Source organism: Oxyura jamaicensis, chromosome 5, assembly GCF_011077185.1.
Source record: "Oxyura jamaicensis isolate SHBP4307 breed ruddy duck chromosome 5, BPBGC_Ojam_1.0, whole genome shotgun sequence".
In the NCBI taxonomy this organism is placed as follows: Eukaryota; Metazoa; Chordata; class Aves; order Anseriformes; family Anatidae; genus Oxyura; species Oxyura jamaicensis.
The window spans coordinates 48,463,697-48,474,994 of record NC_048897.1 but is presented as its reverse complement, the minus strand read 5'-3'; the positions used below and the strand labels follow the sequence as shown (position 1 = coordinate 48,474,994).

At 36.9% G+C, this 11,298-nt stretch overlaps 1 protein-coding gene across 1 annotated transcript in view; it reads left to right on the top strand.

Moving 5' to 3' along the window:
- Positions 1-10,702, top strand: part of SLC38A6 (solute carrier family 38 member 6) — a 41,204-nt gene extending 30,502 nt beyond the window's left edge. The window contains exons 11-16 of the mRNA XM_035327245.1: positions 826-905; positions 1,655-1,755; positions 6,086-6,210; positions 7,072-7,216; positions 7,333-7,427; positions 8,576-10,702. Coding sequence (XP_035183136.1) covers positions 826-905; positions 1,655-1,755; positions 6,086-6,210; positions 7,072-7,216; positions 7,333-7,427; positions 8,576-8,656 — 627 coding nt within the window. The 3' untranslated portion in view covers positions 8,657-10,702. The remainder of the gene's footprint in view (positions 1-825; positions 906-1,654; positions 1,756-6,085; positions 6,211-7,071; positions 7,217-7,332; positions 7,428-8,575) is intronic.
- Positions 10,703-11,298: the final 596 nt, after the last annotated feature.

The window sequence follows — 11,298 nt, the reverse complement described above, 5'->3', positions numbered from 1 at the left end:
GGGAAAAAGAAAGCTTGGGCAATGCAAACATCAGACAAATGTAAATGTAGATCAAAGAAGAAATTTTGGTTTGACCAGAAGCATCTACCATGATGTTACAGCTTTTGGTCTGTCCTTTTGTACTTTGTAGAATCTCTACTGTATTTTGCCTTTTCAATTTTATCAATTGAAAGTGGCATATTTTTTACCAGTATGGGTCTTGTTGTAGTTTAGGTTATTTTATACTTTAATTGCTACTTGGCAATTAAAGTAAGCTATAGGAGATGATTCATCTCTGCTAGTACAAGTTTTTTGAAATAACATACCACTAATTGTGCGGTTACAACTTTAATTATATAACTCTCTTAAAACTTCAGATGCTAAAGCACGTTATGTTTTCTGGATGCTGCATCCATTTTTTTATGAAATAACGAGAAAATAGTGAAGTCAGGGTTAAGGGAGTCAATAATTTGATAGGTAGCTATGAATGTTGAAATTTAGAAAACTTCGTAGAAAATTTAATGGTTGATACACAGACTCTGGGGCAAATCCTACTCTTAAGGTCTTGGCCTCTTAGTTGTTGGCTTATTGACGTGCTGTCTGATGACCTCTCCTGATCATGAAATAGTAAGCTAGGAACAGCACCTGAAGAGATACCAGTTGAAAAGGTCCAGTTCTGTGGAACGATTCAGAGGCACCATTCTGTGTTGTGAGGATTTATCTTGAAGCATTAGTATGGAAAAAATTTCTCTTCCAAGGCTTGTACGGAACTCTGAATTCATTCAGATAATTTTCCAACCATCTGTAATAACAAACAACCTAAAAGATGTTCTTCTTCTATTTTAGAGTGCTTATGCAATACCAACTATGGCCTTCTCTTTTCTCTGCCATACCTCGGTCTTGCCGATTTACTGTGAGCTCCAGAGGTAATACATGAAAACACAGGCAACAAGAAAATATAATGGTAGCTTTCCTGCTATATTTTCCCTAAATTAATCCTGAATATTTTAAATTCATTGCCATCAAGCAACGCAAACTCAGTAGCCTTCATGTTTTTGGAGATGTACAGCTCTAGTCTGTACTGGCTTTTCCTCTCTTACAGGAGAGAAAAGTAGCAAATATGGTTCCATCAGCAATGTCAGTACATTGGCCTGGCCACCTGGAGAAAAAAGGTCATTTGCTAAGGTACTTACTAGTTAGCTTTTATTGCTGTAACTGAATCTGCATTTCACCAGATTCAGTGGATTTTGGCCCAGATTCCCTTCCTGTCTCTGGATATTTATCATCCTTTATAAATCAAAACTTTGATTTTAAAAAATAAAATACATTTATATATATATATATATATATATATATATATATATATATATATACACATATATGTACACACACACACATATAACTCTCTGGCATGTCTAAATTCCCTACCACATGGGGACAGTGTTTGTTGTCTGCATGGAAAGTGCACTTTAACTGCAAGATTAAAAATACTTTAAGAAAAACAAGTGTTACTGAGAACATAGACTTAGCAAATAACTGTGGCCATAAATTAAGAATATGCTTTCTTATGAAATGCAAACTGCTATGTTTTTTTTAATAATGAAGATTGCATGGTGTTCAATGGTTCACTTTAAACAACACTCATTTTCTTTTTCTTCTTTTTTTTTCATTTTAGTCCATCCAAAAGTAGAATGCAGAATGTAACTGTCACAGGAATTGGCCTGAGTTTCCTAATTTACTTTATGTCTGCTTTGTTTGGGTATCTGACATTTTATGGTAAGTATCTTCTCCAAGTATTCTCTAGAATGCGGGCTAATAATAAATGATGCATGCATTGTCTGGAGAACTTCAGGCTTGTTTATGCACTGATACACTTAAATCCTCAGAAGTCTTGGTCCTGCGAAGACTTAAGGATATGCCTGATACTGCAAAGTGTTACAGTCTCATTGACTTCTCAGAGTGTAACTGAGAGTCATGGTTTGTGAGAGAGATTTTGAGATCTGGAAGCAGAGTCTGCTGGTCCAGCAAGTTTGAAACCTCTCTTCTAAGGCTTCAAGCAAAATTCAGCGTGTCTATTAACCCTGTGATATCCCCACCTGTTTTGTAGTCTCTAAGTAGCACTGAGGCTGCTGCCTTTTATGTAAGGAATGTGACCTTCCACAAGCTAGCCGTGATGTCAGGGAGATGTGTAGGTTTGCAGTCATGTTTGCCTTGTCTGATACGGCTTGGGTACAAAGCACGTATTGCTTCCTTGTTTTGTTTTTGGCTTTTTACAAATTTATCAGAATTAGCACTAGCTATTTCACTCAAAATCTTCTGGAAGTTTAGTTCCTTTCCCAAAATAATAGAAAGCTTTATTTTAAAGGATTGCACAAAGTGACTTCTTCATGATACCTTTTCTTCATGCACAAGGTTAAGACAACTCAGACGACTCCAGAAAAAATAAGTAAGGAAGATAAGAAAATTTAAAGGGCTGAATCAGACAAATGGTCCATCTAATTTTGTGGCTAGACTTCAGTGGAGGCAAAGGACAAAAGGCTGGGGAAGAATTAAAAAAAATTTAAGTGTAAGATTTGAGTTGGTCTTCATAGTGCACTCTTCCCACCCTCAATAAATTGTGTTCCATGTGGTTCCTCAGCCAGAGGTGGTATCAGGTGGTATCTGTTTGATACATGCTGTGAATCAAGAAACACACGTTTCTTAGAGATGGTGTTGACATAATACTTGATGAAGTAAATGTACCTTTTTATTTACCAAACAGAATAGTGGGGTTGAAACCGTCCCTACCAAATTCTACAGATACCTTCCAGTTCCATTTGCTATAGAGCTTACATGACAAGGTACTTGAGTACCAATTTAATAACCCCTACGTGGGACTCTTGTATACTTTTGGGTGCAGTTGTTAGTTAGTTGAGTTTAAACACGGGTGACTGCTATTCTTGTGTTTTGCAAATACTCAGACTGGCAAACTCTTACCTACATAGTGACTTTTTTTTTTTTTTAAGGTCCATCAGAATCTTGGCAGAAGTAGGTGTGTGTCTATTTCATAAAGCAATTTTAGCAGTCTTATATAACAGAGCTAGCAGCTGTTTTGTCGTCTTCTGAACGGTTAGCAGTTTGAGAGTGCTTTCATTATTGTCATATAATGTCACAGTGGTGCCATTTCTAGGAAATGTCATTTATATCGAAGCATCCTGCTTTAAATTTGTTATGATATGTTTTGCTTAATGCAGCACACGTTTTCAGATTGGGTTGCCTCTGCTTAGTGATATGTCTTCTGCAGTTGTATCATACAAATGACATCATCCAAGTCCATCACAGTTATCTACGTGGATTTTTCTAATGTCTTCTGAAAACTCACCCTTCGTATGGGATGGTCACATGCCAGTCTGCCTGGATTGGAATGAATAAAATTTCTTATAAGGACAGTAAGACAGTAACACTGAGGTATTCTGATTAGGATTTCTCTCTTCTTTTCAGAGTGTTTTACATTTCTTGATCATAGCTTTGGGATAGCGCTTGACAAAGCAGCAAGAATGTTGGCTTTCAGGAGGTAGTAATTCCAAATTTCTAGGAAATTTTGCATCTTGTTTTCCAAGTATTAGTGTATATCTGACCTTAACTGTCTGAAAATGATCCCTTGATATTCAGAATCCTTTGAAAAATTACATGGGGAGTCTTGAAACCCCTAAAAGCGAATAGGCCACTGTTAACATTTCCTAATTTAATTAACTGTCTCCATATGATTTGTAGGAAAATATAACTTTAAGTGCCACTGTGAGAGATTCGGGCGTCAGTGCAGGATAACCATCTGTCTCCAGATGAGATCTCAACAAGAAGAAAAAAGAAAAGAGAGCCCTAGAAACAGTCCCAATTCCCATCACCTTCAGTGTCATGGTTTCTTTGGGGCAAGGTCTTTTGACTGCAGATTTCTAGTCTCACTGTGAATATTTCTGGTTGTCTGCAAGCCTGATTTCTTTTAGTAACCGACTCAAGAGCCTAAAACACCAGAACCAACAGTAAATGTCTGTAAGATATTACTTTTTTCCCTTGCAAGCTTCTGCTCCTTTTTTAACTTTCTGGTTGTCTTGTTTAATTAACTTACTTCTTTAAATAGAGAGAATCTGTTCTCTGTTCCTAAAACACCAGTCCAAGAAAATGCAAGCCATTTTATTTTAAATTGAAAACAAAAAAAAAAGTTTCCTCTTTGAAATGACACATACTTCATCTCTCTGTGGTTCAGAAGTTTTATATTGTTTTTTTTTGCATATTTGAAACTTCATACACTGACTGGACTTTGTTGAACATGTGGTCCATTCTGAACTCCAAAAAAGCATACGTAGTCAAAGGAGCAGGCTGCTTTCTGGACTCTGACGTCCGCTGTCAGCAGTAGTGAAGCTTTTCAGGTTAAAGGGGCAAATGTCTTAGACAGAGGTGAAGGATGCAGGTGCTGATTCATCACTGGCCCAATTCTGCCTTGATTAGTACAAAAGCTACTCTTGTGGTGAAGCTGTATGCATGGTATACAACACCGTAGTAATTCCACAGTAGGCTGGGCTTTGCAAAGCTAGATATGCACGTGATGGAGATCACAGAAGATTCACACTCTGAAGAAAGTAGAGCTGTGATACAAAAGCTTTTGTGTGGTTGGTTGCGTTACCAACACAGTCCTCTGTTGTTCTTTGAGTGCTATAGGGAACCAAATTGTCGGGTGTCATTGTTTTGCACTTTGCCTCCATTTGGCATGGAGGAAAATCAGTCTTAAGTGTCAATATATATATTTTTTGTTGTTAGAAGTATCTTTTAAAGGTATAACTGATGCTAAATATTCTTTTCCATGCCATCCAGCAGTACACCAATATATATATAGGCAGTGGATACCCTAGCAGAGTTCTGAACATTTCTTCCTTTAAATTGAATTGCAGCTTTTCTTTCAAATCATGAAATTTTACCTCACAGATCACTTAATGTTTCTGGAAAAATTAAAAAAAAAGGGGGGGGGGGGGAATGCATTTAGTCAATTTAGCAAAGCGAATTTGTTCCTGGTTTCTAGTTGAACAAAAAGAATCTGGTTTTGTCAGTTTGATACAAACAGAACAAGTTTTACAGTACTACTGTATACTTGGCTTCATTTCACGTATCCTTTTTCTTTACTCGGCAAGACAGCAGACCGAGCAAAAAAATGCAATTTGTATTTCACACTACTAAGGATTTTTTACTCCTCAGATGGTACTTGGCAACAGGTTTGTACCGCATCTGTACCAAACCAGATCCTAACTGAGGCAAGTCTCCACATGGAACTCTAGCAGCCTCCATGCAGGTATTTGGAGCCTAGAAAAGTGAATATGGAGGTTACGGTATTGCTGACATGTTAGGATTGGAAGAGTTGTGTAACGACTTAAGCAGTCAAGTTGCATTTTCTTTGTGTATTAGTGAAATTAAGGCCCTGCTTAAGTTTCAGGCCCCTTGTCAAGTGTCAGTATATCTGGTAGTCCAGACTTTAACTAAACCCACATTGTAATTTGTGAATGGTGCTTTTTGTTATCTGTTCAAATTTTCAAATATTCCTATTGAAAAGATTTAAGACTTGTGGATACCAATATCTGTGTATTTTCTTTAGTTCTGTGTGAGATATTTTCAGGAGTTTTCTAGACTTTACCTGTGTTGTTAGCTCATCGTTTCAAGCCACTAAAACTTGTCTTTTATTTTAAGCCTAGTTAATGTGGCAAAATTCAGGTAAGTTTAAACATTGCCTGAATAGTGAGTGGATTGAAAGTTTCAGAACATGTATCTACAAGGTTGGAATATCTTTTTAATCCTTCCTCCTCCATATTTGTATCTTCTCTTAGATGGCTTTGGATTCAGCAGAGGCTCTATAGGGTCTTGCCTTTTGAAGATTTTATTTTTATTTATTTATTTTACGTTTTCTCTGGGTTATGTATCAGTTAGAGCTGGTATAACAGTGAAGCTTCTGTGCACCCCCTCCCACTCTGCATTACTCTCAAGCAAAATGATCAATTTGATTGTAAGCTTAATATGTGTTGCTAATCATTTCACTGTTAGGTCTCAGGTGATTAAAAAAACAATTCATTTTTATGTTTTTCAGACAAAGTGGACTCTGAATTGCTGCAAAGCTACAACAAGTACCTGCCACATGATACTGTCATCCTGACTGTTAAATTAGCCATACTGTTTGCTGTGCTTTTGACAGTCCCTCTAATCCACTTCCCAGTAAGTACTCCTAAACATTTTTAAGCTGGCATAAGCAATGGTAACACTAATGCTTTGCAGACTGCAATATTTGAGTCACATCTAGTCTTGTGTATCTTATTCACTTGTCAAGTGATTGATCAAAGACCACATATTTGCATATGTTCCATGAGAGCTCCAAAATAACAACTAACCACTAAGCTAATTTGTGCTCTTGAGACAGATTTCAGATTAAAACTAGCCCACAGCATTGTTTTTAATTTAGAGAATTCAGAACTTCTAAAGTTTATTTAGTTTGATTTTTTTTTTCCTCTTAAATTGAGTTTTGCTGACTTGGATTTTCCTTTCTACATGCACGCACACGCACACAAACACACTTACACTTGAAAACTCAATTTCATTGTAAATTGAAAACACATATTGACTTATTTCACCACTGGAAAAAAAATATGTTAGCTTATCAATACCATGGTAGGTTTGAGAGAATTCATTCAGTTATAACAAAAACAAAAAAACAACAGTTAAAACTATGTATATATAATTAGCGTATAGATTACATACAAATTGGCAGCTGTATTACTTCCTAATACGCATGCTCAAAGAGAGCCAAAAGATTATCCCCCAAACCTTTTATTGTCCATGCAAATAAGGAATTGTTCCTTAAGACTAAGGGCCCACATGATAAATATTGCCTTAATACTTGAGTTATTCCCATGCTACAGAAAGACAAAACTTCATATAACTATTACCAAATTATTTTTGCATTTGATTTAGAATGTTCTTTTACATCTGAAATGATACAATTCTTGTTTATGAAATTGAAATAAGATTAAAATATATGCATTTCTTTACCCATGTAATTTTTCTCTTCCTTTTATGCAGGCAAGGAAAGCAGTATTGATGCTATTTTTCTCTCATCTTCCTGTGTCGTGGATTTGCCATATCTTTGTCACTTTAGCACTGAATACAATTGTTGTTTTGTTTGCAATGTATGTGCCAGACATTAAAAACATGTTTGGAGTAGTTGGTAAGTTGTTGTGGTTTTTTTATTATTATTATTTTTATTCAAGAAATTCAGTATTATGATGAGCTAGTATATCTTCATCTTGCTCCAAGTAAAATCTTACTTTCTGTTTTTTAAAGGTTCAACCACGTCAACATGTTTGCTTTTTGTATATCCTGGACTATTTTATCTGAAGCTTAGCAGAGAGGACTTTTTATCACCACAGAAACTTGGGGTATGCTTGTATTCCACGTGTGCTAATTATATTTAAAGAGGCTTATTCTAGATGCATCTTAATGCACTGTAGAGCATGTAATCCAAAGGGCAAAGTTCCTGTTTTCATTGCAGTTCGCAAAATCTGTGAGCATTTTCTTTTATCGTTCATGTTAGTTCTGCTGTTTCTGAAACTCCTTTTTTTACAAGACCTCTTAGAGTAGCAGTATGTCTGTGGGCTGGACCACTGATCTGAATACATGCTTTTCCCTGTAGTTTTCAGATGTCAACTTTTAATCCAGTTTCTCCTTGTTTTTTCCGCATTACTCTGATGTTATTTGGGCAGCTGGGACAAAGCCAAACTGCATTTAAGTGAAACAGTGTTTATGCTTGTTTTCTGTGTAAGCCTTCTGAAAAACATGGTGATTTTTTTTTTTTCCTTTATGGTTTCTCTTTTGGCACAGTATGTTAAGCTCTAGTTGGAATTTGTGCGGCAGCCTGCTTTTTGTGCTGTAACTCTGCTTCTCTTCTTTTTAACCACTGCTCAACAGAACAGTTCTTTGACAGTGTCTAAAATGCCAACAAACTGCTTATACGTAGACTGGTATTCCTATGATTCACAGGGCTGCTCTTGTGTTGATAAAATAGAGAACCTGGAAGAAAATCTTGTGATGATGCTCTTCTGAACGTTTAAAGTCTTGAGTAGTTAAAAAATAATTGGGGCCCTGTTAGAAATTCACAGCCTATTGCATCTTGAACTGTGGTTTCCTTATTGTAACCTGGCTGTTCAGAAATACAAAGAATCCATTGCCATTTAAATTTTATTTTGAGTAAAATACAAATTTAGTTTCTTAATTCATTCAGAGCTCTAAAGGGCTAATTATGTTTTTTGCTAGCAGGTCCATCTATGCAGTTTTCATACTGATACTGTGAGCAAACTAAACTCTTCTGGGAGTTCCCAGAGAAACCATCTCAGGGCAGACGTAGTTTCATTTCACCCTAAGCAGACACCTTGTATTTGAAGACTGAATAATTGCAGCATAAAAGATTATTTAAAAAGACGCTGTTTAAACCTGTCGTTACAGGTTTTTTCATCATCAGTCATAAGCTGTAGAAATGTAAAATGCTTTCTTCAGTAAAACATTCATTTTTCTTCTTCTTTCTTCACAGGCATGTGCATTGGTTATTTTTGGCGTTTGTGTTGGTCTTCTCAGTTTAATTCTAATAATTTTCAATTGGATTAATCAGTAACAGCATATTGTTACTGTCTGAAGTGGGCTTCAGGAGGACGTCAAGAACCAGAGATTTGTCAAAACTACTGAAATGAATGCTGAACAGCCTAAAGAAATCACTGTCAAAGAAATAATCCTCTTTTTTTAGTCCGTTAGTAATGTTCCTTCTTTAATCTCGAGAAGGAACTCTCCAGTTATTGCACAATAAGTCTTTGCCATTCTAAAATATTAGTTTTTAATGACATAATCATGACAGGTAAAAAGATCTCTTGAGAATTTCTGCAATGCAAAAACAGTTTAGTGCACATGGTGAACAAAAGCAGAACCTTGAAATAACTTTTCTTTTAGAGAGAATGATATGGACAGATTTTATATCAATCATGATGTGCATGCCACACATAATCCTAACAGTGAAAACTTCTGTTGCTTGAATAATTTCCAAAACTTCAGCCAGTTCATATTAAGAACTTCCTGATTCCAAATGTTTACCCTAATTTATCCAAATATGGATTCAGAAACCAAGAGCCTTAGCCCAGTTTAATGGGCACATCGTGGTAATTGTTTTCTTGAATACAGTTTTATACCTCTGTGTACTTGAATCATATGGAAGTAATTTTTAAATCAGATGCTTTTGCCCATCTAGCTTAATAGGTTTTAGTAGCATTAGGAAGTCTCCGTTTTCAAGTTAAAAATAGATATCTTTCAATTAATGTCTGCTTTTGAATATTATTCAATTTACCTCAGTATTCCTGCTGGCGGAAAATGTTTCTTTTTCTCTCGTACTCCCATTTCTACCAGTGTTTCATGTTTGAGATAGAGCATATCAAAATGTTATGTACTGCTGTGTGTCAGAGGAGGTTTGGGCTTGAAATGTGAAATTCTGCCTGTGTCGAACTCAAAGGAAATTTTATGTTTATGGGACCTTAGTTTTACCCCAGATCTCTAAACTTTAATGTACCCTTTTGTAATCCTTTCTTGGCCTAAATGGAATGTGACTGCAATTTTCAACACCAGCTGGGCTCTGGTGTGTATGGTATTGGGTGCCCACCACAAAAGTTCCCCATATCTTCCACTGCTTTCATTCTACTAATATCATGGTAACCCTTCTTAAGTTTGTTAATTGTCAGATGGAATAGGATGGTTTTAAAATAGCCAAATCTCTTTAGAGACTGTGTGCCTTAAAGAAGTTAAGCCTCCACAGGAATGGCTTGTGTAAAGTTAAGAAATTAGACCTCAGACTCAAATGTCTTGATTTAGAGAGTGGGAAAGTTCTTCATTATTTCCAGATGCAGTATTTCTTTTAATTTAGGTTAGCACTTTTACATCTGAGAATTGGTATAGGACACAAACAAAGCATAGCAAAGTAATTTATCTATGTAATTTGGAAGCAGCTAGTAAGTGCCATTTATATATCTTTTTTTTCTGTCCATAAGGTGCACAGTTAGTGCACCTTTCTCTAGCTAGAAAATCCTGCTGAAACAATTCTGTTAATATGTTGATGGGTGTTTTATCATTTGGGATAGGGAAGATGCCCCAGTAAATTCCTAACATCTTAGCAGCGGGTCTTTGCTATTGAGCTGTAGTGCAAACAGATTACTCAACTCTTGGGATCCGTAAGATGTTTTTCACTTCTGGTAGATGGCCTGAAGGCACCCAGGTGGTGGTGGTTGTGCAGCTTGGTACTGCTTCAGGAATCCTTTGTGCCTGGGGAATTTTTTTTTCTACTTAGGAGCTTAATACAGAAATAGACTTGAGTGGTGAGGCACAGGCACTAATTCAGAAGTTTTGTTAGAATCCCTGTTCTGTAGGAATTGGTACTCTATATTCTGGAAAAGATTGCAGTCATTTTTATCACAAAGCTTCTAGAAGAGGTTTCATGATGCAAGGTGAGCCATCTAAGAGTTTGTCACTACCAGAAACAGTGTGTTCGCTCTTGGCCAGAAGGTCACAACTACTTCTAGGGCACCAGCACTGGCGGCTGCTCCTGCTCAGCGTGTTTAACTAGCAGAAAGCCCGTGTGACCAGGAGATGTGACAAGTTACCTGCCAAAAAACCTGAGTGAGCTCAGTTAGGGATAAGCAAGCAAGCGGGTGGAGGGAGTGGGATTGCCTTTCTGAGCTGCAGCAGCCACAGATGAGTGTTTTTCTCACAAACCTCACACTTGACCTGCTGAAGCAAGCTGTGTACACAGAGCATGCCTCCACCTTGAGAGGTCTCTGGCCTCCTGGGATCGAGGGGTCAATCAGACAGCTTCTCAGCATTGTGTGAGTATTAGGGATAGAGGCTCTGCATCTTGCCTTTGTTCTCGCAGTTCTTTTTCAACTCTGCATAACCACGTAAAGCCACCTTACCGGCTGTGGCTACCCCCTAATAGCTGTTTCATGGGCATGGGGTTCACAACAGGGGTGAACTATAAGGGTTTAGCCATGCTGGGTATCTCTGGCAGTAGTGTAAGAAGCTAAAAATCTACTTTATTAAAGTGTATCTTGAGAAATCAATGAAAGCAGTAGATCAAGAAATTATTTTCTGACTGAACCAAAACTTTTTAGGAAAACAGGAGACGTGTCAATGAAGTGTAGATGCTTTTTTCAGACACTAGGAATTAGGAGGAATATTTCTTAGAACTGGGAGGTTTTATGGAAATTGTTTCTCATTTATCAT